Genomic DNA, 26,782 nt, shown 5'->3' on the forward strand with positions numbered 1-26,782 from the left:
AAAAAAAAAAAAAGAATTCCTCATATCAGTGAGATCATATGATACATGTCTTTCTCTGACTCACTTCAGTCAGCATAATACCCTCCAGTTTCATCCACGTCATTGCAAATGGCAAGATCTCATTCCTTTTGGTGGCTGCATAATACTCCATTTTATATATATACCACATCTTCTTTATCCATTCATCTGTCGATGGACATCTTGGCTCTTTCCACAGTTTGGCTATTGTGGACATTGCTGCTATAAACATCGGGGTGCATGTACCTCTTCAGATCACTACATTTGTATCTTTGGGGTAAATACCCAGTAGTGCAATTGCTGGGTTGTAGGGCACCTCTATTTTCAACTTTTTGAGGAACCTCCATACTGTTTTCCAGAGTGGCTGCACCAGCTTGCATTCCCACCAACAGTGTAGGAGGGTTCCCCTTTCTCCGCATCCCCGCCAACATCTGTGGTTTCCTGACTTGTTAATTTTAGCCATTCTGACTGGTGTGAGGTGGTATCTCATGGAGGTTTTGATTTGGATTTCCCTGATGCCGGGCGATGCTGAGCACTTTTTGAAGTGTCTGTTGGCCATTTGGATGTCTTCTTTGGAAAAATCAGACAGGGGGCTTTTGTGAGGCAACACAACGTTGAGCTGTGGGGCAGAGACCCTCCCTCTGGGTTGCCTCGGTTCTGTTTCTGGAGCAGGGGCCAAGAGGATACGAAGCATGTTGGAGGACAGGAAGCATGGCTGCTAAATTGGTGTGCTGAGTCTCCCAGAGGCTCAAACTCCTTCAGCCTTTTCTCCTTCAAATCCTTTCTCAGTACTTGGCTGAGCGAGTGATCTTTCTAAAACAAAAATGTGATGAATGACTTCCTGCTGCAGTGGCTTCTCACACCTGTGGGATACAACCTGGCAATGTTTTTGTTCTCTTATCTCCCATCTCTTTCCAACTTGAACTTTCTGGCTTGTGTTTCAGCAAGAGTTAGCTGCCCTTGGTTACCAACATATCATTTCATGCTTCTGAGTCTTCATTTTTTTATTACTCTGTGTACCGTGAGTTACTCTTTCTCTACTTCTTTGCCTGGCTCATTGCTCTTCATCCCATGGGATACAGTTAGGGAGATAACATTCCTCCAGGAAGCCTTCCTTACCTCCTCTCTGGTCTCTGGGGACACCTGTGTCATTATTCTTACCTCTTTGTTCTTTCCTCTGCCTCCCATCAACGTGAGTTTCTTAAAGCTACACAATTTTTCTTCTTTGCATTCCTGCTGCCTAATTGGGTGGTTGGCACAGAGCAGACATTTAATACATATTTGAGCAGCATTCTTGGGGAAGTTTTCAGCCCTTTTGGGGAGTGGATTTAGAAGCGGGTTTGGACTAGACCTCTAGGTGAGAGCTTGACGATTATTCCAAGAAGAGCGGGGCTTTCTTCAGTCTTTGCATGGATGGTAGTGTCATGATGGAGTGAGATCAGCACTGTCCTGGTAATCAGCCCTGATTTTTGTCCTTGCTCTAAACGACACTAGCATTGTGACCTTGGGCAAATCACATAATCCTGTGAGCCTCGGTTTCCTTATCTGCGTGATGAAGGGATGGTGTCAGTGATGTTCAGGGTCCCTTTGAGTTCTGATCTCCTTGAATGCTAATTTTATGAAATTTTATGACTTGATGCCACAGTGCTAACCTTAGGAGAGTGATCCCACAGTTGTGCACATACTCTGTGAGGTTGCTTAGTGGGGTTTAGTAGAACCACAAGTCTAGGCTTAATAATTATAATCAAGGATTTGATGATAAGGAGAAGCTGTTCCAAATACACGCCTGTGGTCAGCTGTTTATTCCCTGAACCAATTAAGGGAAAAAGATCAGCAGATTTTCTCTGGTTAAAACACAGCCCCCCCCATAGCCATACCCCCTCCCAACATTACCCCTCCCCTGACATACCCACAGCCTCCCCATACTCACACCCTCCCCACAGACCCATACCCTCTCCACAGACCCACACCCTCCCACAGACCCACACCCTCCCCACATACCTACACCCCACCCCTGTAGACCCAACCCCCCAACCTCCCCCACATGCTCTCATGCCCCCACCTCCAACAACCTTTGAACACTGACATGTTTCTCCATATCAGTTGCATTTCCCCAGCTTTTAGAAGTGAAGTAAAATGGGCAACAAGGCTGGGACTTTTTGTGTCTTTTATCAAATGAACTGAAGCAGTTCAGAGGTGGTTGTTTGAAACTTTGCATTGATTTGAGTACCTGAGTGACTGTATTTAGGCAGACTTAGTTTGGGGACTGATGATTGAGAATATGAGTTCTTTGGCGGTGCCTGGGTGGCTCAGTCGATTAAGTGTCTGATTCTTGGTTTCTGCTCAGGTGTTGATCTCAGGGTTTTGAGTTCAAGCCCCGCATTGGGCTCCACACCCAAGTGTAGTTTAGCTCCAAACCTGCTTCTAAATCCTCTCCCCACTTAAAAAAAAAAAAAAAAGAAAAAGAAGAAGAAGAAGAATATGGGTTCTTTGGATGGATTAATATCAGACTGAGGTGGCTTTCAGGGAGTGTGCATAGGATAAAAGGTGGCAGCTTTCTACCAGATATTGGTATCTGGCTTCCCAGGCAGCTCCATTCAGGAATGGGCACCGGGGTGGATCTCTGCTGGATCCTGACACACCCTCCCTCTTTCCCCTATTCACTGCACAGATTTACTGAGTGTCGGCAGTGCTTTAGGCATTGTTCTATCTAGTAAGATAGGTATCTTGCCTTATTCTTATAAGCTTCCATTCCAGGTAAGGGAGACAGCCAGTAAGTGGAAAAGTAAGTAAGAATCTCAGATAATGATAAAAACTGTAAAGAAAACAAAACAGGGAACTGGGGGTAGGGAGCAATAGGAGGGAGGAGGCCTCTCTAAGGAGGTGACCTTTGCATTGCTGTGAATACGCCAGAGGTCCTTGCAAAGACTCGGGTATTAGCTTGGCGATTTTGTGGGCAGCAAGAGGGCCAGTGAGGCAGGAAGACAGTATGACAGGGAAGGGAGTAGAAAATGAAGGTGAACATGTTGTTGGGGTTCTTATATGGAGGGGCTCTGAGACCCTGCTGAGGAGTTTGGATTATTATCATCATTATTATTTTTTTGTCAGTTGAAGTATGGCAGATCATAAACCCATAGGATAGCTGACTTATGCTTTAGAAAGTTCCTTCTGCCTGCTGGTTAGAGACTGCAGGGAGGAAGAGTTCAGAGAAGTGGGGAGACTGGGACAGGAGGCTTTTTATTGAAAGGTTCTAGAGAAGAGCTGATGGTGACTTGGACCAGGGTGGTAGCAGTGAGGAATGAGCTATGTCTTGGGGGGCCAAGTCAAGAAGACTTGCTGATGTGTTGGATGCAGGGTTTTGGTTTTGTCAACTGGGGAATGGCAGAGCCATTTACTCTGTTAGGGAGGCCTGGGAAAGGGAATGTAGCAGCATAGGAAGTAGGAACTGGTAAGTATTTGAATTGGGACACGTCAGGAGTTTTTATGAGACCTAGAACTTAGGAGAGGAAGTCCGGGTAATGATAATTATAATAAAGACAGCGCACCTTTTTTTGAGCAGTGTGCCTTGAATTGTTCTAAATAACTTCCCGTGATTAACTCATTTAATCCTCATAAACATTACTTCATTTTACATAAATAGCTTTGTTTTGCTGTTGAGGACACTGGGACACAGATGAATTAGCTTGCTAAGATCACACAGCTAGTAATACTGCAGCAGAGCCAGGGGTCAAGCTAATGCAGTCTGGTTTGAGAGCCATTATTCCTAACCACTGTGTCTTCCTTCCTTAAGGTTAAATATGGGGCCACCATGTCATCTGCACAAAGAGCCACCCCATGGGCCAGGAGTTGTGTCTGTTCTGTGAAAGGGAGTAGAGAGACACCCATGACGCCTGAGTTATTTTTGCCTCGTTAAGAAAAAGCACTGAGCTGAAATATCATTTTAAGAATCAGGTCACCAAATATTAATGCGCTCACTCAAGCATAATCTTTAAAAGAAGATTAGTGGCCCCCATTCTTTGGTGCTGGATTTCTTTCCTTCAGCAAGTAACTTACAGCTGTATCCTTACAAACTCTTGAAGGAAAAGCACATCCATCTGGAAAACCGATGGGTCTCACTGAACATAATGAGCACTGGTTTTATCATAGCGGTGCCCACATTATAATTCTGCTCATAATTATTCAACTGTTACGCTATTGGTCTCTGTTTTCAAAGCATGATCTCAAGTGATTCGCTTATGAGGCAGTTCTTGGTCTTGACCTTTTTTTTTTTAAAGATTTTATTTATTTACTTGACAGAGAGAGACACAGCGAGAGAGGGAACCCAAGGAGGGGGAGTGGGAGAGGGAGAAGCAGGCTTCCCGCCGAGCAGGGAGCCCGATGTGGGGCTCCATCCCAGGACCCTGGGATCATGACCTGAGCCGAAGGCAGATGCTTAACGACTGAGCCACCCAGGCTCCCCTTGGTCTTGACTTTAAAGGTTAATATTATCAAGAGGTTCTAATGTACCTTTTGGAACTGCACATATTCCAATACTGTTGAAAATGGATGCCATTGAGATTAAGTTAACAGAAAATATGTGCTTTACAATAGACTTACCTTAGAGCATAGCATGTCACAGTTATTTATACACCTTGATTCTTGGTAACTTCATTCTAGAATGGCAAGAAGAGGTGGGGGGATGGTGTTATGTATGCCCTGCATCTCTGCTAGCTAGTGATTCACTGAGTTCTGTGGAGGCCAGGAGGAGAAAGAAGCTAATCTCACCCCAACTCTTCAACCTAACCCATCCCTGCCTCTCCTTTGTAACTAACCACTGAAAAAGAAAATTCATATAATCTATGTTATATATATAGATTATAGATCAAATTATATACCTAATTTATAATCTCTATATAAAATCTATAATCTATATAAATATAATCTATAATATATATAAAATCTATAATCTATCTATATATAAAATACGTATTTTTTGTAAGGTAAATGTAGTAGAGTGTTATTGCTGATGAGGTGTAGTTTCTAAAGCCTTTTTAAAATATATGTATTCTCAATGTTTTATTTCAAGATTCAGGTTTAGATCCCAAGTAAATCTGGCTCAAGAGGAGTGTCAGGGATCTTCTGTGGTTTCAGTTCCCTGGTGGTTTCTCCTGAGGGTCAGCCCTGGAGAAACAGAGGAGTGTATCTGGAATACTCTTGACTGCAAATAACAAGCTTTGCAGCCTAAAAGGCCCTAAATAGGCCCGTCGCCACCTCACCTACAAGGAGGCCCGGAGGAAGGTGATGGTGGGGTTGGTTTAGCAGGTTGGCGGTGCAGGGGTCTGGTGTGGCTTTGGTGGGACTAGCTGGGCCTCTGTCCTGCCGCAACCCCTCACAGGGTGGCAGCTCCAGGAGAGGCCTACACAGAGTCACGGGCCCTACCCTCGTCTGTTGTCATTGTTGTTTATTTTTCCTCGCTAAGTGGGACACAGGTAGGCAAGGAGTAGCATCTGAGGTCTGGGGCTGGGTGTGAGGTGCAGTGCCTACTGCAGGAGGAAGGCAGGGGAGACAGACGGCAGGAGCCTGGCTGACTGTTGCAGATACCCTGTTTCCTGCCAGCGAGTAGTGGATCGTTATGTCTCTCTCTGGTTTAACCCCATTCTGCCAAAAACACAGGGACCATCTGCTCAGGAAAAGTCTCTTGTAGGAGGGATTTCTGTTTCAAAGTATTCTTAAAAAAGAAGAAAAAAGAGAGCTTGTACATGTAGACATTTTCCCTAGATTTTATTCTCACTATGTGTGAAATTCCATGAGAGAAAACCAGAAGTAAATAGGATATTATAAAGATTAAATTACTGGATAGGCTTGTTTTCTAAATTGTTAAATGCTAATGTATGTCCTAAGTACTTCCTGGTACTTTCTCATGTACTTTTTAAGTGTTAAATTTCTGTGACTGCGTGGTCTCAGGTTTTCCCGATCTCCGTGCCTTTGTCAGTGCTCTGCTCGGAGCACTCTTCAGTGTACATGCTGCCACCTCCATGAAGTCTGCCCAGCTCTACAGTCACATCTGCCTCTCTGTGCTCCCCTGACCTGTTCACAGTTCACTTCTCTCAGGCTCTTTGTCAGGATTGGGCTTCGTCGTGCATCTGTATATTCCCCTCAGCTTGTCATCCGGGACTGATTTTATGCGTCTCCGTCCCAGACATTTGGGAATACGGTGCCTTAGTCAAAAGAAATGCTGCAAAAATGTCTGTTGCATTGAAAAAAAAATTTTTTTGTTGTTGTTGTTTTGTTTTGTTTTTTACAGTGTCGTTTAGGTCCATACATCCTCAGACATTCCTTAGGTGTCTAACTGCTCCCTTCTAGTGCCTCGGTGTAGTGCGTTCTTCAGTGCAGTGAGCCGCTCCCTTCCTCGCCAGTGGCGCGGCCTCGTCTGGTTTGGTCCGAACGCGGCGTCCCCTGAGGACCCCGGAGCGGCCGCAGACTGCAGCGCAGGCCAACGAGTGTGTCCCGTCCGCTGGCTATCCACCTGCGAGCGAGGTGGTGGGGGCGCTGAGTCAGCACGTCCTGTTGGCAGAGGGTCAACAGGAGCACAGAGAGATAACACATCATTAGTCATGTTGACAGAAGGACAGGTCCTCTCCCCCTTGCCTCTGAGTGGAGGTGTTAATGAGGAGCAGAACGGCCAAGAGGCAGGAAGTGTTTCTGGAGCCCCGGGCTGCGCTGCCCACACCCTGCATGTGCTGGGTAACCTGCCCTCGCCTTGGAAGTGTGCACCGAAACCTCAGTTGCACTTTTGAAAGTGCAAATAGCAGCTCTTTGCTGACTGCCCACGGTATTCCAGCTGCACTCCTAGGCACTTACACAGAATTTGTTCCACCTTTGGGTCAGCCTTATATGGGTTTTTTTTTTAAAGTCCTGTTTTACAGGTGAGGAAACTGAGGCCACACCCGTGCCGACGGTCACTCCTGTGGGAAACAACCTGGCTGTGGTTAAGCCCAGGTCTTCCAGACTCCAAAGGCTGATTTTTTCGTGTGAGATGCAAATTTGGCAGATCTGGTCAGGTAGTGGCCTTGAGATCTTCATGCAGCCAACGTGCATTGAAAGCCCACTGTGCTGTTAGGCTCCGGGGATGCAAACATGAAGGCCAGTCCCTGCCTTTGGTGTTGGGGTTTAGTGATGGCATCAGGCACCCAAGCAGATTATGATGAAGGCCTGGTTGTGGAGCTGGTGGCTAAATTTTCCTGGTGGTGGAGGGCAGGGGATACAACACAGCCAAGTGTTGTGGGAGGTGTGGGGTGAAGGGCGTCAGGGGGCAGGCAGCAGCCCCATCGCGTGGGTGGCTCTGAATGCCAGGTGAGGGAGCTTTTCCTTTATTTTTGAAGCCCAGGAGTGTCTTGTCAGACTTGACTTTGGAGAGCTCAGCCTGGTAGCAGACAGTGGATGACTTTGAGGGGAACAAGGCTGGATTCCGGGAGAATACTTTGGAGGCAAACAGGAGCAGGACTTGGTGACTGACCGAATTGGAAATGGAGAGTCTGATGGTTGCAGGGGTCAAGGCTAACAGTTGAGTTTTCAGCTTGAGTGACTGGTACCCCCTACAGGATTTGAGGAATGAGGGAAAGGATGCATGTGGATAAATGAAAGATCGAGTCTGGTGGCTTTTGTTTCCTCAGAGAAGGACGAGATAGGGCAGTGGCTGGGCGAGAGAGATGGGCATTGAGCAGGGGGTGCCTGTGGGCGGTGAAGCAGGAGAGGGGGCTAATGGGCATTCCTAGGATTGGCGAGAATTTCTGGCGGTGCCAGGAGCCTTCGTGATTTGTGTTTTTTTTTTTTTTCTTCCCCCTCCGGAGTGCTCAACTCTACCAGCCCAGGATTGGGAAAAGTAGATTGTAGGTGCCTGTTGCACCTGCAGAAGAGGGGTGGCAGGATAGGAGGAGTGAGGCCACTGATGTTTGTGATGGAAAAGGTATTTGGGATGCTGCGTAGGCAGAGAAAGAAGGATTTTTAAGCAAGGGGTGGATGGTCAGAGAGAAAATAGTGGAAATGAAGCCATGGGAGAGGTCGTGGCCAGATCTGGAATACTGGAGTTGAATATAACGGAAAGGAAGCAGCTCTGGGTGAGGTCAGTGTTCCAGGGCGGGGACCCGGGAGAGGATGGTGGTGTGTGGTGCATGTGGAGGTCAGCGGGAGCTGCTAGGCTTGCTTGTGGGATGGGTCACCTCCATCAGGAGCCACGAGGCCAGACACCTGGGGCAGGGGCATGTGGACAGTGTAGGCTGAGGAGGTCTAGTTGCAGACAAAGCTGTGGCAGAAGAGAGCACGTGCCCCATCTGAAGAGGACAGCCATTACCACCGCGGACCAGCCCTCTCACATGGGGATGCAGGCCTGTGTGTGTGTGTGTGTGCGTGTGTGTGTGCGCGCGCACGCACGCACTGCTTCACTCAGTGCTTGCTTGCTTTGTTTTGTTTTTGTTTTTTTCTGAAAACCAGAATTTTTATATGAAGTCTCCCAATTTTTAAGTGTTGACATCTTATGCAACAGTTTAGAACATTCACTGTTTATCAGGTGTACAGACTGGACTTGGCCGTGTAGGCTGTTTGTGTCCTCTGCTGTACAAACCCCTTGACACTCCTAGGACTGTGGCAGGAAGGAGATGGGTGGGAGGTGTTTTGTGAATTGAATCCCAGAGTCTTGGTAACGCCTTACCTTCCTGGTCATTTCATTCCGTTTGTAGGATGGAGGTTTGAAAGATAAAGAGCTAACTAGCTAATTAGTTTTTCAGTGGGAGCTAATAGGAGGTGATAGTAATCTGAAGCCTGTGGCTCAAGTGAACTACAGACTGTGATAAAAAATTTGCTAGCTTCTTCTGAAACTCCTGCACCCTTACTCCTTTTTTAGAGCGTCCCTCTCGAACTCTCTTAGTCTGCTTCTTGATTCGTACCTCCTCTTTTGCTTGTTCATGGCATTTTCTTTCCTTGCCCTTTTTTTTTTTTTCTCATTTCTTCTTTCTGTATTTACTTCTCTATCTCCAATTCGTTTTCTTAAAGGGTTCAGCTCGGGTTAGTTGTTTAAAGTATAATGGGTAGTTTTTTTTTTTTTTGTATTGACTCAGTAAAATTTTATTTTCTTAGTCTTTAAAACTTGTAAATTAACGAGTTGTGATTATAGATAGTGAAACTTAGGCATTTCACATCCAAATGCATGTTTTGCCCTTCAGATTAATCACTTAGCGGGTTTTACTCAAATTTCAAAACACTGTTTGTCTGCAGGCCACCTACACATAGCTTCAGCCGTCACCTGTGTTTGCAGATCTTTGTCCCTTTGAAGGTACATTTAATGTTTGGGACAGGCTAAGAACTGGGTTCTTGAATAAGAATAAGGTTATGGATTGGCCTGGGAAATATCATAGTGCTATGTGAGAAGAGGTGTGACCGTGGGGTACTACCACCGTGTCTGTTGTGCGGCTCACAGTACATCCCTGGAGACAGGGAGGTGCACACATGTTTGAACAGTGCTGCCTGCTTGGTGTCTGTGTCTTTTATCCCCTTTCAGCGTGGCTTTAAAGACTTTGCTTCCAGATACACTGTTAAGTGGCTTAACAGTTAAATTTTCTCATTTCCAAAGACGTTTTAGTTGGACCTTTAGTTAGTCTTTTGGAGATGAATGTACAATTTCTCTTGGCCTTTGAAATACTAAAATAGCCTTTGGGACCTGCCTTATTGTCATTGTGGGCCTGCTGAGCTCTGGAAACTCTAGGTTAGGAACCACTGGGGGATGGGTTCCCTAAGTGATGATTTTTTTTTCTTTAAGATTTTATTTTTAAGTAATCTTTCTACCCAACGTGGGGCTCGAATTTACAACCCTGAGATCAGGAGTTGCATGCTCTACTGACTGAGCCAGCCTAAGTGATGATTTTGAAGAATGCACACACACACACACATTCATGCACATGCGTGCGTGCATGTACACACACACACACCCACACACAGCCCATTGCTTAACTTGTCTCTCTGTTAAAGAACCAGGCTGCTTCTTACTGGCTCATCACTTGTGGGGGCACCGCAGTGGCTCATTTAGACTTGGTTCTTTATCAGAAGCAGCTGGGAGTTGTTTTAAAATATGGATCCTAGAGCTCCATCTCCAGAGATTCGGATTCATTACGTTATTGTGGGACCCCAAGAACCTGTAATGTTTGCAAGTGACCCAGGTGAATGATGTTGGGTGATCCTGTGTCCACAGAATGAGAAACACTAGTTTGAGATTGAACAGACTTAGTGTTATGGGATCTTGGAAAGATGGCAAAGTTACTTAACATCTGTGAGCCTCAGTTTTCTCATCCTTTGAGAATGAGAATGGTGATAGCACCAAGGGAGGGTCTCGTGAGGGGTACGGTAATAATACATAAAGCGCCCAGCTCTGTTGGGCACATGTTGTGTTAATTACCTACTGTTGGAAATGAAGGATCCCCATCCGTACTCTGAAGTTGGCATATTTGTCAGAGGGAGTATATGACTAACCCCTGAGGATAAGGATCGCATTTTATACTTTCTCCTGTGTTCTGTGGGTGATGGGGGCCACTTTGTTCTGCATAGTGCCAGTGTTTATGGTGCAGCCTGGAGTTCCAAGTTCATAACCTGAGATTAGCCTGTCTCTTGTTGTCTCTTACCACGTACCTTAGGGCTTCTTCCTCCTACGTACTTGCGTCTACACACATACACCGCCCCCTCCCCCCAGCGTGCGCACACACACACAGACAGCTGAGAGTTTCCTCAGGAGCTGTTTCTGAGGAACAGGTCTCAGGTCTCATCCTCTCCCCTCAGGTCAATGAAATGTGGTGTCAGTTGTCTATAGACCTGCCCTGCCAAGGCCCAGGGACTCTCCAGACTATAAAATTGGCCTCTGCTTCTTCCACCTACAGGGAAATTAAGGCGTCAGTTTTCAGTGGACAAATCTAGGTTACATTCCGTTTCTCCTGTGACCACAGGAACATGAAGACGGGGCTCCCTGGGAACAGTCATTGGTCCCCGTGAAGCATTTCATCTTGGCCAACATCATCTTGATCCTCCTGGAAGACAGGCAGTCCAGTTTTTACAAAATGTTTTATTTTTATTTGTTTTTAATGCTAGCACTGAAAAATAATGCCTCGGTTTTGGCCCACGGTGCTGTCAAAACAAAACACTTCCTGCATCCAGGATCTAAGCAGGTTTAACGAGTACCCAAGCATGTTGCTGCTTTTCATTTTCATCTCCCCTTTGTAACTTTTGAAGTGGAACACCGCTGCATTCTTCTCTTGCTAATCATTTAAAATTTTAATTGAAAGTTCTGCCTTTATAACGTGAGCTCTTTTGGCAAATGCATGAAGGTGTGTCTAATGTAATTCTAGTTTCGAAGCAGTTTTAAAGTAAAAGAGGCTTTAATCTTCAATGCCTTTGACGCTGGGCTATTAGATATTTTTAGCATACAAATTATGGTGAGCATGGTACCAAAGGGCACATTTTTTTTTCTTGTTTGGTATGTTTCCTCTTCTTGGCTTGGTAATTATATTCGGGATAATTTAGCCTTGGACTGCAAAATAGATGTTAGGTCTGTGTTCTTATTATACAGTAATGCTTCTGTGTTCGTTACCTGGCAGAATGTATAGATGTGTTTTAGGAATTGATTCCCATGATCTCTCTCCCTGCAGGCCCTTGAATCTTATAAAAAGAAACACATGGGGAAAGAGAAATTGGAGATGGAAATTCTAAGTGCCTAGTGACTATAGAAATCTGTGAAAAGCCTTTTTATGTTCTTTTTGAGTTACCAAAATCAAAATAATGCTAAACTTGTAGTTAATGCTTTTGAATATTGCTTTAATACAGTAGAATATATAAATAGCATATTACAGTTCCTTATTCCCAAGGATAAGATTTTTAAATGTTTTCAAGATTTTAAATATTTTCCAGGAAACTTTGTTAAACTAAATATTTTCTTTGTAAATAAGCTCATGTGGACTAGAGGGAGGGATAAGGGACACAGTCACACCTCTTTTTTCTGATTCCTCCATTACTTCGTGTGAATGCTTTTCATGTGCCGGACAATCCAAAACAGCCTGAACGCCCTCTATCCAGCTGTCTTCTCCTTTAAAAACATGATAGCACTTTAGTTAAGATAAAAAGAGATAGCCAGGATTTTAATTAGTGCTTAAACTTTTAAGCTAAAAAAATTCATCTGGGTTGGTATTTTTGATACTGGCAATTGATTTTTGGAGGGAATAGTTTTTCTTTGTTTTTTTGTTTTTTTTTTGGCCCTGACTGTGGGAGTGATATTGATGCCCATTTTGAAACCTTGACAAATACAGAAATGTTTAAAGAGGCAGAAGAAAAAAGTCCCTCGTAAACCAGAGGTGGTGATTGTCTAAACGCCTCATCTGCATGCCAGTGCCTGGCTCCCAAGCAAACCTAAAGGTATCTTTCACGCCAAGCATCTTAGCTGCCACCTGGCATTGAGGATGCCTCACGCAGGTCTTTTTCTTTACTGGACTCTGAGCTCCTCGAGGGAAGGGGCTGCTGTAATTTTTATATCCCTAAAATCTAGAGTAATGTGGGTACTCAAAAAGAATCATTTAAACCAAATTCCACGTATTTTAACTTCACAACATTTAGTTGCATAGAGTCAATACTGTAAGGTCAATGCTTATCTTCTTTGAAATGTCTACTAATATTTTAAAGAGCCTTTTATATCTTGAAGCTGTAATATACGCACATGGTGAAATATTCAGCCAGTGCAAAAAGTGTGTGTAGTGGAAAGTGGGTGTCCCTTCCCTGTTTCCCAGGCCTGCGCTTCTCTTGGGACCAGAAAGCTGCTTTTCTGTTACTTTGTATCTTTCCAGAGATAGTCTGTGGATATGCAAGCATTAATACAAATTATCTTTTAAAAACCTGACTCTGGGATGTAGGGCAATAGTGGATATGTGAGTGAAATGGTCCTTTTGGAAGCCATTTGAGCAATACCTTTTAAAATTGAAAAATCAAGCCCAGCAATTCCAGTTCTGGCATTCTGTTTTAAAAATAGAAATACCAGTGTGTCAAGATATATATGGAAGGATTTTTATTAATGCATTCTTGTGGTGGCAAAAGAAGAACAAACAAAAAAAATGAACGGGGAATGGAGTGGGGAAGGAAAAGTGAATAAAATGAATGCTGTCAGGGAAATGGTTGAGTAAATCATGATGCATACAAGCCATGACTGTGGTACAATCCTTACAAAGATGAGGTTATTCTTTAGTTGTCATGGAGGAACCTTTCTCGATACATTGTTTTGTACAGTATCTCTTTTTACAGAATGGTGATACAGTGTAAGTGACCATGTGTCTGCATGTTTATGTGTGATGTGATGAGCCTGGGAAAGATAGAGAAGGGAGGAATCAAGTCAAAAACACTTTCTAAATTCCTTCTTCTTTTTTGAATATGCCCTTGATTCTTTCCTGGTGGAGTTGGCATCATGGTCATCAAGTGATTTGCCATATCCACTTGCTTTTCACTTCTAGGAAGTGGCATTGGGTAGTTCAATCCTCACTTATCTTATTTCATAAATGTTTTTATCTTCTGAGGTCTGAGTCACCCGAGGCAGAGCATCGGAACTCACGTTAGGGCAGCTAAAGGCTTTGTGCAGCCCGTGGGTGTGAGGTTTGAAGCCGTCGGGGAGAGCGCCGACCCCGCCAGGAGGAGCGAGCAGTGCCGGGGAGGACTAACTCCAGTTAGCGGGCAGAGAGGCTGGAGAAGAGGCAGCGGTGACCCGCGTGGGGAATGATCAGAGGCTGGGTTAAAGCCCGGGAAGATCAGAGGAAAGAATTGCTGAGTGCTGTGGGAAGACAGAGACAGTCGAGAGCCAGACGGTGACTGGCGTGTTGTGCCAGAAAAGTGAGTTCAGTGGAAGTGCTGGGATGATGAGGGTTAATAAGGCCAAGGCAGTTTGGAGAACCGATGTTCAGATATCTTTTCCCGGTGTACGTCTCAGCACATCTCTTTGTTGCCAGTCACGTTGATCTTCTTGTCCTTTCCCGGATTCATGCTTCTGGCAGGAAGGAGTGGGAGGTGGATGTCATTCAGTGGGGACTTGGAAAGTACTTGAAGAAATAGCGTCCCTGCCCTCTCTTTACAGAAGTGCCTAAACGATGACTCCAGTGGTTACGAAGTAAGCTCGGGGGGAGAAGTCTAAATTGCTATTAGCAGAATCCTCAGTTTTTTAGTCTTGGATTGAGTCTAGTACCTTATCTGCTCATGCGTCTATAAAGGAGTGCAAAACCTCCACTCTGTGGACCAAAGAAATGTCAAGTCAGACGGAAGGGTGAGGGCAGTGGGGGCTCTGTGTGTTTGAAGGAATGTATGGCACCGTCCTTCTGTCCTTGAATCAACCCTACCCCCACTTCCATCTAGTCTCATATTCAATTACAGCTTTCCAGTCCATTTATTTTGCCTGGTTATGCTTTTATAGAGATGTTATTTTTCGCCAAAACTTTTTAAAAATGTGATATCCCAGCTGAGATACACCAGCCAGGGCAAAAAACTGTCACTTCCTTCAGTCTGGACATAATACTTTTATGAATGCAGTCCTAAAGCATATAAATGCATATGTAACTATTGGATTCATAGTGAACTTATAGTTTAGTTAGTGTGTATACCTTTGGGTATACAACTCTTAGACTCACACTGAGCTTTTTAGGGAAAGCCATCCCCAGGTTTTGTTTGTACATGCAGCTTTTGGGTCAAGTCTCCATTATTCTGTACAGAATTTTAGTTTCCTTGGATCCAGTTGTAAGACTGCATTTCTCAGGGCTAAATTTAATCTCATTAGATTACCACATTAGCTCTATGATAACTGCCTTTAAAGAGATCCTTTTCCATCTGATTTTTATACAACTTACTGACTAGTTTCAGGAACCCTGAAAATGGAATAAAAGTGCCATCAAATGGAAAGAAGGTAGGAGCTGGAGACGGAATTTAGTCTTCTGTTCTGCTGTTTGTTAGTTTTGACCTTCAGCAGACCGCTCAACGTCTTTGAACTTCCATCCCCATACTCTTCCCTTGTTATAAAATGGGAAAATCTTTGGGTGCCTGGGTGGTTCAGATGGTTAAGTGTCTGCCTTCGGCTCAGGTCATGATCCCAGGGTCCTGAGATCGAGTCCCGCATCAGGCTCAGCGGGGAGCCTGCTTCTCCCTCTGCCTCTCTCTGTGTCTCTGTCTCTTATGTATAAATAAATAAAATCTTAAAAAAAAAAGAAAGGGAAAACCTTTGTCTCACAAGCTTTTTATGAGGATAAGGTGAGTCCATGTGTCTAAAGCATGTAGTACAGTTTTGCACATAGTCAGCACACTGCTGATGAATATCAGCGTCTTAAATTCATCAGTTAAAACACTGAACAGTGTGAAGCCCTGGGTCATACCCCTTTAGTTGGGCCAACAGGTAGCTAATGAGCCCACTGGTCAGCATGCTTTGAGTTGACTTTGATTGCTCAACCGGCTTTGAGTCCCTCCATTTTATCCTTTGGCCATGACTCTCCATTTTGTCCAGGACACCATAAGAGGTGTTAACTGCAGACCTTGGTACATTCCAGATGCTCCATTGAAGGACTTAGGAAATTACTCATGGTATAATATTATACAAAAAAGGGGCAAGACATTGAAGTGTACATAGAGTAAAACCACAGTTTGCTAAGAAGACAATTCCAAAGTGAAGTAGATATGACCAGGGGAGAAAAGAACAGGCAACAGTGTTTAGAGAACACTTAAGAATCTGTCACTTGCACCAAGCTTTCTTTGAACAATTGAAAGCAAAAGTTTTTTTTTTGTTTTTTTCTTTTACTTTGTGTGTGCTGTAATAGTTAGAGTTCACTGTTTAGCTCTCACTGTGGAAAATCATTTGTGTTAATGCTGTGGCTCATTTGAAGATTGCAGATTCTCACGTGCCTGCCTTGGACCCTGAGAAATTCGCTAGCATGTGCTTTTTCTCTACAGACAGAGCCGAATACAACTCTCCTGGGCCCTGACATAGGCACTTTGGCTTTGAGCGCCCCTCCCTCCATAAAATCATTCCTGGTCATATTTTGTGACTGTGATAGACAAATAAAATTCAGGCTGGATTCATTGTTACTATATTCATTTTTTTTTTTTTCTTTTGGCCTTCAAAGAAATTAAAGCATTTTTGAACACCCCTCCAAGTATCCTGGACCCTCAGCCCTGTGCTTCCTGTGCCTAAAGGCTGAGTCTCCTGACTCACAGCCTCCGTTGTGCCCATCACTGAGAGCCCCCCACTGCACTTTGAGGTCCACACGATTTATGATGGTGCTTCCATTTTGTATCCTCGTCTACTCTGAGAATATTGGATGGTCTTGATGACTAATCTGAGAAGTAATCGCTTGCTTTTTCCTTTTTAATACGTTCTCTTTACTCCTTCTTGGGTTATTGTGCCTTGGTAGCCTTTCCCAGATTCTGTGCAGATTCTTGCCCTACTAAAGGTGGCTGGGAAGGAGGCTTTTTTTTTTTCCGGTTAACTGCTCTGGCCCATGTTATTAATGCTGCATTCCTGGGTGGCTCAGTCGTTGAGTGTCTGCCTTTGGCTCAGGTCATGATCCATGGTCCTGGGATCGAGCCTTGCGTCGGGCTCTCTGCTCAGCAGGAAGCCTGCTTCTCCCTCCCCACTCCCCTTGCTTGTGTTCCCTCTCTCGCTGTGTCTCTCTCTGTCGAATAAATAAATAAAATCTTGACTTTGGAAACACGTCAAGGTTAATGCTTTGTTTTCTAATGGTAGGCTTTTTTAAAAATTAAAAAAATGTACATATGGTATGAGATTGTTCTCCCCCCCTCTTTTGAATGGGGCCAGTCAAAAGTGTTTAGGCTTTGTCAGTGATTATTTTGAAATAAATTTGTTACAGGAAATATAATTACTGCGCTTGTCATGAATTGAAATACCACTTTCTCTTTGTTCCTACCCCAGCTGTATGTTTCTGGGTCCTGTAAGAATAGCTCATCCCCTGTTAAAATGTCAGGTGGCCAGTAAGGAGTACAGATCCTTGACAAGAAGAACATAGCAATCGAGGGAGGAAAATTGCAGAGGAGTTGGGGAGGATACAGTAATAGCAAAGGCTCAGATGCCAGAGAGAGACCAAAGAATGTGGTTAAAACTTGCCTCTTGAGTGTTCAAACAGATAGGGAACACTAAAATAAAGGCCCACAAAAAGCCAGAGAAAGCCCACTCATTCAAGTACACCCTTGGAATGGAAGAGGTCAGGGCAAAATAAGATGAGGTTTATTCCATCAGTCTTTCTGTAGTCAGGAATGTTGTTGGCATTTCCATCATCCTCATAAGTAAGTGACTTTGAGCAGTGAAAGCATGTCTTCCTAAAGGTCGCCAGGATGGGCAAGTTTTCAGCACTTGTATGGTTGCCGGGCTGGTAGCCAGGTCCTGCTAGATCCATGGATGGGGGAGCAGTTGGTTCATGTTTTGATTGTGGTTCACCCAGAATTATCAGACAAATGGCCTCCTCCTTGTTGCTGGCAAAGTGTTGAGATCTCATTGACTGTAACAGAATGCTCTCTCATTCCATTTTTTTCCATTCTCGGTCCTGGTTGCATATACTTCTTCATAATGCAAGGGAAGAATGGCTTCATGGAGAATTCATTCTCTGTGACGTCTTGTTCTTGCAGACATTTAACCCACATGTGTATTCCAAGGAGGTGTGAACTCGTTCCCATCTGTAGGGAAGGCTGAGCACAGTTAGGGGGTGAGCCTTTCAGGTACTAGAAGGGGTGTTTGAGCAAACCCTGTTGTATGATGCATCCTCTGGCTCTTCCAGCTCAGCCATCACAAAGACACAAAAATAGATTGGATGCTAGGATGCATCTCCCAAGTTTAAGCTTTTAAGGTTTCCCGAATTCTCCATCTTCTCTGATCCTCACTGGGATCAGAGTTAAAGCAATGGTCATTTGTTCTCTGAGGCATCAGTGGTGCTTCCCTCAGACATGTCTCTCCAACTCACAATGTTCTCATCTAGGAGGCTTATTTTTTAAATTTAAAAATAGAACAAGGAACTTCTATTAGCATGGAAAATATTGATAAGAATCAATTAAAATTCCATATTTAAAAGTTCTTTATAACTCACAAGGAAGGACGTGAATCCTTTCATAAAGAATATATTGCAGGATATATCCTCATGAAAAAGCCAAATCAATGATACTGTCTTGCCACACTCTTTTCGCCCCCCATTCAGTATTCAAGAAAAGTAGTGCTGATTTTTTGCTACCTGACTTGGTCAGTGTTTCCTCTTTTTCTTCTAATTCTCCAGGGGATGTGACATCATGTTCTAACTTGAATTTTGGATGCTGTCTTCTGACCCCAGATAACCTGTAGATTGCTTTGCTGCTTCTTGCAAATACTGTACTTGGTGCTGGTTAATTTTAGGCTAAAGTGCGTATCACAGGCTGTTATCTAAGAACCTTGATAAATTTTGAGTGGGAGGAGGAGAATATGTAGGGAAATGGTGCTTGTAGAATCTTAGGGTCAAGAAGGCACTTTATAGATCAACCATCCGTCTGATTCATCAGTTTCCTTCGTAAAACCATACAAAGTAGTCATCTGGCCTGTGCTTGCACTGAGGGTTCACTGTATTCCCGGAGGACCCTGTCATATTTTAGCTCAATTTATAGAGGGACATTTTTCTTCCTTTAGTTTCCTGCTCCTGGACCATACCAAGCAAGTCTCATCCTTTGACCATGTGACAAGCCTTCAAATATTCAGAGGCCATTTGACATTCCCTGCACATCTTCTCTCCTGACCCACTTTCAGCTCTTCATGGGTTGTGACCAGCTCTTGCCACTAGCCTTGCTGTTCTGGTGACTCTGTACTGAGCATGTTCTGGTATCCTGGGAAGTTCTCCCTTTTGCCTGGCAACCATACATGGAGAAGGTGCATGAAGTTTTCTTTAAGACTTTTGGTTTGTGTGATTTTTAGGAACACTACATGATGGTAGTAGGTTCCAAATCTTGAATATATCATGGGGGAGGAATGCACTTTGGATGTAGAGTTTCATGGGTCTACATGGAAGAAGAAATGTTTGAAAAGTGACCAGGTTCTAAAATTTGGCTGCCTTGCCTTAAAAGTGTACTTACATAGGAGCCTGCTAATTTGGGCAGCCAGTCAGTCCTCTTAGGCTGCGGAGCCTGGATGCCATGGTAGTCTCAGCCTCTGCTGTTCAGTGAGCTCTCTCTACTGCCACTGTTTTGAAAATTAACACTGGGAATTGGCGGACAAGTCATTGGTGTGGAAAATAGGGAGTCTTATAAACATTATAGGTATGCTTTCTGTCCCTGGAGGTATAGAAACAGGGTAAGTTCATAGTGGCTTCAGAAACAAAGAATTTTTTGGCCAAATAACATTAGAAGTTGTACTGAGCACTCAGAAATGGAGCAGCAGTCAGTGGGGGGATGGAACACCTTTATGAAGAGGAAGGGAGCTGGGTTCATTGTTTATAAAAGCAGGTCTAGAACCACGTTTCCAGAGCTTGGCTGCTCAGCAGAATCACCTGGGGAACTTTATAAACCAGTGTGCATCAGCCCCAGCGTGGGCTCAGACTCCCTGAGGGTGGAGTCCAGGAATCTGAGGCTTATGCAGTAGACTAAGAACTGGTTTGCGGGGGCAAGTGGAGGACAGGAGATGGCCCAGCTTTTAGGACCATGAACTGCATCATCTTTAAGCTATTCTAAAACTAGGATTTTTTTTTTTTTTATATTCTGTTGATATACTTTGTGATTTCTTATGGCATATACTTTTTTATTGCTTGCGTTCTTCCACTCTCTTTCTCTGCTTATTGCTGGCTTCTACCCCTTTGAGTAACTTACTGGCTAACTGTCCTGAGGGATGTTTCAAGCAGGGGAAGGGCGTGATCACAGTTGCCTTTCTCCTCCTTGCTCGTCCGTGATGACTATTCTTTCGATCTGGGGCTGCAACCCCCGCCCGCCAACACTCGGCTGCACGTGCACATGTGTGCTTGCTCAGGTGTGATCCTCGGATCCCATCTGGGTTACACATCCATCTCTCTTTTGGTCTCCTGAGCACCCTTGGGAAGAGCCCACTTGTGACTTGCATCTGGCTTTTTAAATTTAAACCTAAAGAGGCCACACCGTCTTCCAGCCTAGAGCCTCATTTTGATTTATATTTATGGTAGGGGAGCTCCCGTCCTTCCAAGCCAGCTTGAAATGAGAAGGGATGTGCCACCACACCCTGGCCCGAGACCCGAAAAAGGAGAATAAAGAACTCTCAACAGTTGCCATGGGTGATATACTAAAAGCTTGTATTTGATAAGGTGCACTGTTCTGAAGGTGCTCATATATAGTCAGGCTCCCACATTCAAGCCCATATCATGATTTGCCCCCCAGTTAACAGATCTTTAATTCAGAGCAACTGTAGGACAAATATGTGAGGCAAAGGGGAAATCTTGCTTTATGCACATTTCAAGAGTTATTCAGTTTTCATCACTTTAAGTCAGTGTTTCTCAACCTTATTTTCTTTATCACTCTTTTGCCTCCTCCCCTGACCCGCACAGGAGCTTCTTTAGACATATTTTGCCTAATTGCACCTTCCATCATGAAATTTTAATACCACAGATGTACTATGAACCACAGACCATTGTAATAGGTAAGACTTTTTAAATACCCCACCATTAACTGTCATCCTCTTGAGGACTATATCATCCCTGTAATGAATGCATGGTTAAACCCTGGCCCTATCTCAGACAAGGTATACTTTGGTGGTTCTAATATGCAGCCAGGGTTGAGACCCAGTAGTCAAAGCCAGCGTTTCCAAAACTTGCTTGATCAAAACATTAACTGGGAGCACTTGTTAAACTATCAGATCCCCAAGCCCTTCCTCCTGAAGATGATGCATGGACAGGTCTGAGGTGGGGCCTAGGAATCCATATGCTTAACAATTGCTCCAGTAATTCTTAAAATTTGGAGGGTTTGGTTCTCTCCATTCTCACACAAAAGCCGCTCCCTTCCCCGCTGCTTTTGTGACTCGCGGTCGTGGGTGTGGGGCTGGTGTTGCTTACAGAGCATAGATAGGCTCTAAATATCCTGAATTAGAATTAGCATTCATTTTTTAGTAAATATTTTAATAAAAAACAGCCAAAATAGTGTTAGGCCACTTCACTGGACAACCGTACGTTGAATATTTATTGTGTAGCAAAACCACGGTAGGTGTTCTGAGGGACACAGTGGTGTGTATGATGCGGTTTATTACCCCAGGGGCTTATTCATCTACTGGGGGAGCACAGACAGAATGCTTTGGAGGAACGGTTTTAATTTTGCCCAGGTGATTGGGTAGAAAGGCTTCCGAGAGGGTGTAGCATTTTAAGGATGAGTAAGATGTTGATAGCCAGAAAAGGGTGTTTGGAACAGTAAAGGCCTGATGCATAGCAGGTGAGTCACTGGGGCTAGAGGATGGGGTGCACGGATCTGTGGGTGTGGGAACTGACCTTAGAACGACCACGGGGGCAGTTGTGGGGCAGAGGGTAGACTGAACAGGACACTTGACTCTCAGCCAGAGAGGCTGGGTGCAGGTGCGGCCTCATGTGCTGTGTGTTGCCTTGCTAAAGTTCAGTTTGTAATGACTGATTGCTCACTGGCTGGTTCTTCCAGTGGCATGACGCAGAAGAAGGCACTTTACAAGCTGTCAAAACCTACAGAAACTTTGATGATGGATAGTATAGAATATGCCCAGGTTAAGGGCTCTCTGAAGAGGAAATTAAGGACTTTGTACTTTGTTCTGGAACTAGTGGACAGCCTTTGGAAACTTTTGAGAAGACACGTTTATACTGGTATGGGTCGAGTGGGCTTACAGGCTCACTTGAAGACTTAATCATGACATGTAATGTTGTTTCTATGCACACAGGTGTGCATTCCTAGTTTCCCTCTGTGACCTACAAATGACTTGTTTGGATAATGCATTTGAGAGTTGGAAGCTCTCCGTTTAAAGGCCAAGGAAAAGGAACATGGGTAATTTGTGTCACCTGCTTTTCTTCCATCTTTTTTCATAGTTATAATCAAAGACTGTTGGCACTGGAGGGGAGCCCAGGGATCTAGTTGAGTCCCTGTGCCATCTTGCACAGGGCTGGGACTGGAGGAGTCCTGCCTCAGGGCAGCCCCATGCGGTGCTGAGCCAGGCAGGCAGGCTATCACCCGGGAGAGCTGGGAGAGCTGCCTAGCTGAGCTGCTGAGCTGTGGGCTGCCCAGAGGTCTCCCAGTCTCCCCAGTGCACACAGCCCTTACTGGTGGTCAGGCATCCCAGCCCTCCCCTCCCACCCTGTGTTCCATTTGTGCCCAGGTCAGACCCACTCTTAAGTCTTGACTTGCTTTGCACGCTCTGGGTTACTGAGCTCCCCCAAAATCCATACAACCCTTTCGTGTAACTTTCAGTTTACTTTTTTTGCTTTATTTTGTTTTTAATGATTTGATTATGATGAATGATTTGATGAAACAGTTGTTTTGAATTTACTTGCTGTGCTTGGATAGTAGCTTGAGTACTTGGTAGAATGTGGGTTGCTGGACTTGCTAGCTAGTACTTAAGGTCTCTTCTTGAGGCGCTTTAAGCTTTTGCCCCAGCCATCTATTGATTTATGTGTATAATGACTTTTTGTTTTTGGTCCTTCTCTGCTTTCGAAAACGAAAGAAGTCTTAAAAGTCTAAAAAGAAAGAAGTCTAAAAAGTCTTGTATTGGCATGATTCTTGTTCAACATTGAGCTCCATCCTAACAGTATACTCCAAGGGCAGCAGGACTTATAACTGGATCTAAATGTCTTACATTTGAAGAGTCTTACTAACTTAGATATATAGGAGGGTGTGTTATGTGGTGGTGTAGGAGTAGTTACAGCTTACATTTATGAAGCATTTCTTGCATGCCAGGCACTGTTCTAAACACTTTACCTGAATTCACTCATATAATTATCACTACAGTTCTGTGAGAGATAGATGCTGTTATTACCCCCTTTTACAGATGAGGAAGCCGAGGCATGGAGAGGTGAAGCAACTCATTTGAGCTCACGCAGCCAGCCAGTAAATTAGGGAATTGGGATTACAGACCTTGGATTCTTTGCCCTACTGTTTACAATAGACAGGTGGACACACCTGTGTAAACTGAGTCCAGGGATGTAAACTCTCTGTGCTCCAGTTTCATTATTTGTGAAATTAAAGTGGTTACCTGGCTCAGAGTTAAAGGATTAAGTGACATTATGTATGCAGAATCCCTAGACTAGTACCTGGCACATTGGAAGCATTTCTCATTATTTGAGAGCTACTTTTGTAAAAAGTAAAGTGTTGGAAAGTTTTTGAAATTAGACTTTTCCAAGTCTGCTCTCATAATGTAGCATTTTAATTTTAAATTGCTTTAACCCGTGCATAGGAGATGTTCTTTCTTCAAAGAAGTCCTTGATGAGTCATCCCTCAGGATTGCCAGGCTATGGAAGGTGCTTTCCAGGGAGAAAAGGAGGTGGTGGTACCGGGTCAGGGCCAGCCCCCATTGGTGCCGATGATACGGTATAGTGAGCCACCACACGGATAAATGAGTTATAGATATGTGGGTAGAAAGCTCGACTCAGCTGGGAGCAGGAGGCTGGGACAGTAGCACAGAAGTTCGGGAACACAGAAATGCCTCAGAACATTGTATGGAGCCTGGTTCATGCCATTTTGTCTGGACACTTGGGAGCTGTTGCTTATTTCCTGGAAGTCCAGACACTGAAGGAAAGCTGTTGTGTCTCTTACTTTATTTTGGGATTCATTCATTTCTTTTAGGATTCCTACATTTCCTTTTTCTTAAAGTTTCTCAAATGTTCTCATGTCATAAAAAGATTTCCAGGCTCTGAGAACTCTTGAGGTGATGATGTACTGAATGAATAAGTACTTGGTTTGTAGTCTTTATCCCGAGGAACCAGCTGGTCAGCAATACAAGCACGCTGCCAGAACTTTTTTGAAGAGCTTCGTCACAATGAAAGAGCCATGTCCTTAGACGGATGCTGTGGTTAGTGAGCGGAGTGGTTCCTCGTGTGGCCTACAGGCCACCATCTAGCATTACGGTACATTCTTTTTTTTTAATGAGATGAGATGTATATTCTTACATTAAATGAGCACTAGGAATGTCAGCTTGGCCTCTTACCTAAGTTTGCTGGTAAACAGTAAAAACAAAATTTGAAGAACGTCAGAAAGAGCAGCTTAGAGATGTGGCTGTGCGAGAGCTTTGCCTTTCCTCGTCACAAAGAAAGCAGACTTGTTAGACTTCAGCATTTAGTCAGATGTAACTGCAGACTATGGGAGTTGAGCAGAATCAGTTGGACACTATGGTTTCTCTTGTTCCTTAAACAGTAGGGCAATTCAGAAAGTTTTCAAAATTAGGCCTCGCATTTGTGGTTCTTCATCTGGATTAATACTAGAATTTAATATTTAGTTCAGTTTGTGGGGCTAAAATGTGGCAATCAGCATGAGCTCTGTTTTGTTTTTGCACAGCTGTTTGCGAGTTGCTAGGGAGTCTACTCTCAGTTTTTTCCATCTTGCTTTTCACAACTGTTTTGGTCAGCCAGTAGGAAACAGTGTGAATTTAGAATGTGTGAGAAATTTAAATCAGAGAGAGGACTTATTTTGAAGTTGCAAGACTGCTCTTAGAGGAGCTATAAACACTTTGGAATGCAAACATGTTTAGGTGGAGGGACACTGCTACTAAAATTACTTAATCACACAATTTTAATCTTAAAATGTGATTCTGGAAATGCCAAAATGTGTGTTGTAGCTCACGTGTATTTAGAATATGTAGACAGTGTTTTAGGGCAAGTTAAGCCTTTTTCCACGATTAAATTCTGCAGTGATCATGATGTTTCTAAATGCCTGAAATCTGGTTAGGGCCTAACAGGGACTTCTTAGCCTATGAAGAGATCAGGTTGCACATTTAAATTGTTTGGAGTCATGTGAGACTTCAGTAGGTATGCATCTGATGCTTGGTTTATTAGTTCTTTTAGTGTTTGCTGTATTCTACTGCTTGGTGATGCACTCCCGCCTCTTTTGGAAAAGTACCTTGGCAATTCCTTGAAACTAACTCTCCTAAATAAATATAGTAAATCATGACTACCACTGCAGGGCTCCCACTTAAGCCATGCAGCAGTTGGTTAGAGACAGGTTCGTGGCTGCAGCATGCCAAAATGCCATATGTACTAAGTGGTTAGTGAGATCCTTCCCCCAACCCTTCAAGGCCACTTGATAGTGGTTTAAAACAGTTTGGTCATCGTGAGCATTACAGAGAATAAGAGACACACTTTTTCTCTTTTTCCCCTTTACTTATAATTACTGTATGCTAAAAGTGCTGTTAAATGTTGCCTTAGAAGATTATGGGCCATTCTTGAATGATCGTACTCTGGTAATTCAGATTCATTTTTGAAATACTGTGTCAGTAACTGAATTCCTCCATTTCTTTCTTGCTATCTGGAAAGATCAAATCTCGGCTGGGGAGGATATCCATTTATTATTTCAGGAGATGAGAAACATTAACTCATGGGCAGTCCAAGATATTCTATGCTTCCAAGACAAGGGCGCATCGGTGTTGCCCATCTTTTTTCTTAGCTGAGCCTGTTACTTCAGGAGAACTGCTTGTTGATCCACACGTTGGTGTATGTCCTGGGAAAATTCAGAAACAATATTCCCAACATTTACCTGAATAATCCATTCTTATGAATGGATTCATAGGAACCTTTCATAGGAATCTGATTCATAGGAATCTTTGATCTTATTGGTGTGGCGTGACTGACCATAAAAAGGCCTAATTGACCTTTTAAAATTTAACCTGAAGGAGCATAACATGTAGTTTATGACAAGAGGCATTTATGATCATTTCATAGCATTTTGTGCCTCATTTATTATGATTTTCACTTTTTCTCCCTTGTAGTTTAACTAATCCACTGGTTTTGTGTCAGCTTCTGGATATCCCTTGAGAGTAAGGACTACATCTTGTTTGAACATCTTTTTCTCTGCTTCAAAACTGCATAAACGAGGCACATTACATATACATGTGGTGCGTATTAATGCTGTTAGCTTGGATAAACTGTCTCGAATCCAACACAGAACATCCACTAAACACATTGTATTCCATTTGAGTCATGTAATGCTTTCCTGAGTATGATATATGAAAAATTCAACCTTACTGAATATCCTGTGCCAAAATATAAGACCCCTTTTAATAAAACTTAATTGAATATTTCTTTGACTTCTTTTGGAAGAACTTTTTTGGTATGTAAACTGGTCTCAAGTTTTGCTTGAAGATACAGTTGGTTCAAGTTTGAAGGAAAAACAACTCTTCGTTCAGATAAATAGACTCTTTGGCTTTCTGTGATACAAAACATCAACACCCAAAGGTTGAATGATCCTAAATCATTGAGTTTAAGTTCTTTTTTATTCCAGAAGATGTACCTTTTTAAGGTAATTTTTCCCCAGAAACCAATAATGAAACGAAGTTGCTTATTCAACCAATATTGAAACAATTTAATTTTTCCCCAGAAACCAATATTCCCCAGTTATGTTAAGTATCTAGAGTTTAAATTATAAAAAAATAAATAAATAAAATAAAAAAAAATTTTTTCCCTAAAATTCCTATTATAATACAAGCAAAATAGGGATTATGCCATACATACAATTTTAAATTCTTTTTTGATAACCCTAGAACACATATATTTGTATTATTAAATATTCCTCAGACACATGACCTTTACATTTTTTTTTTTTT

The 26,782-nt window shown here is 43.4% G+C and overlaps 1 protein-coding gene across 1 annotated transcript in view; it reads left to right on the forward strand.

Annotated features, from left to right (window-relative positions):
- Window positions 1-26,782, forward strand: part of LRRC1 (leucine rich repeat containing 1) — a 105,484-nt gene that overhangs the window by 9,938 nt on the left and 68,764 nt on the right. Inside the window, 2 exon segments of the mRNA XM_081827574.1 lie at window positions 3,472-3,495; window positions 9,354-9,359. Coding sequence (XP_081683700.1) covers window positions 3,472-3,495; window positions 9,354-9,359 — 30 coding nt within the window.

The sequence above is a fragment of the Leptonychotes weddellii genome, chromosome 8, assembly GCF_054177405.1.
Source record: "Leptonychotes weddellii isolate Sample4059 chromosome 8, ASM5417740v2, whole genome shotgun sequence".
NCBI lineage: Eukaryota > Metazoa > Chordata > Mammalia > Carnivora > Phocidae > Leptonychotes > Leptonychotes weddellii.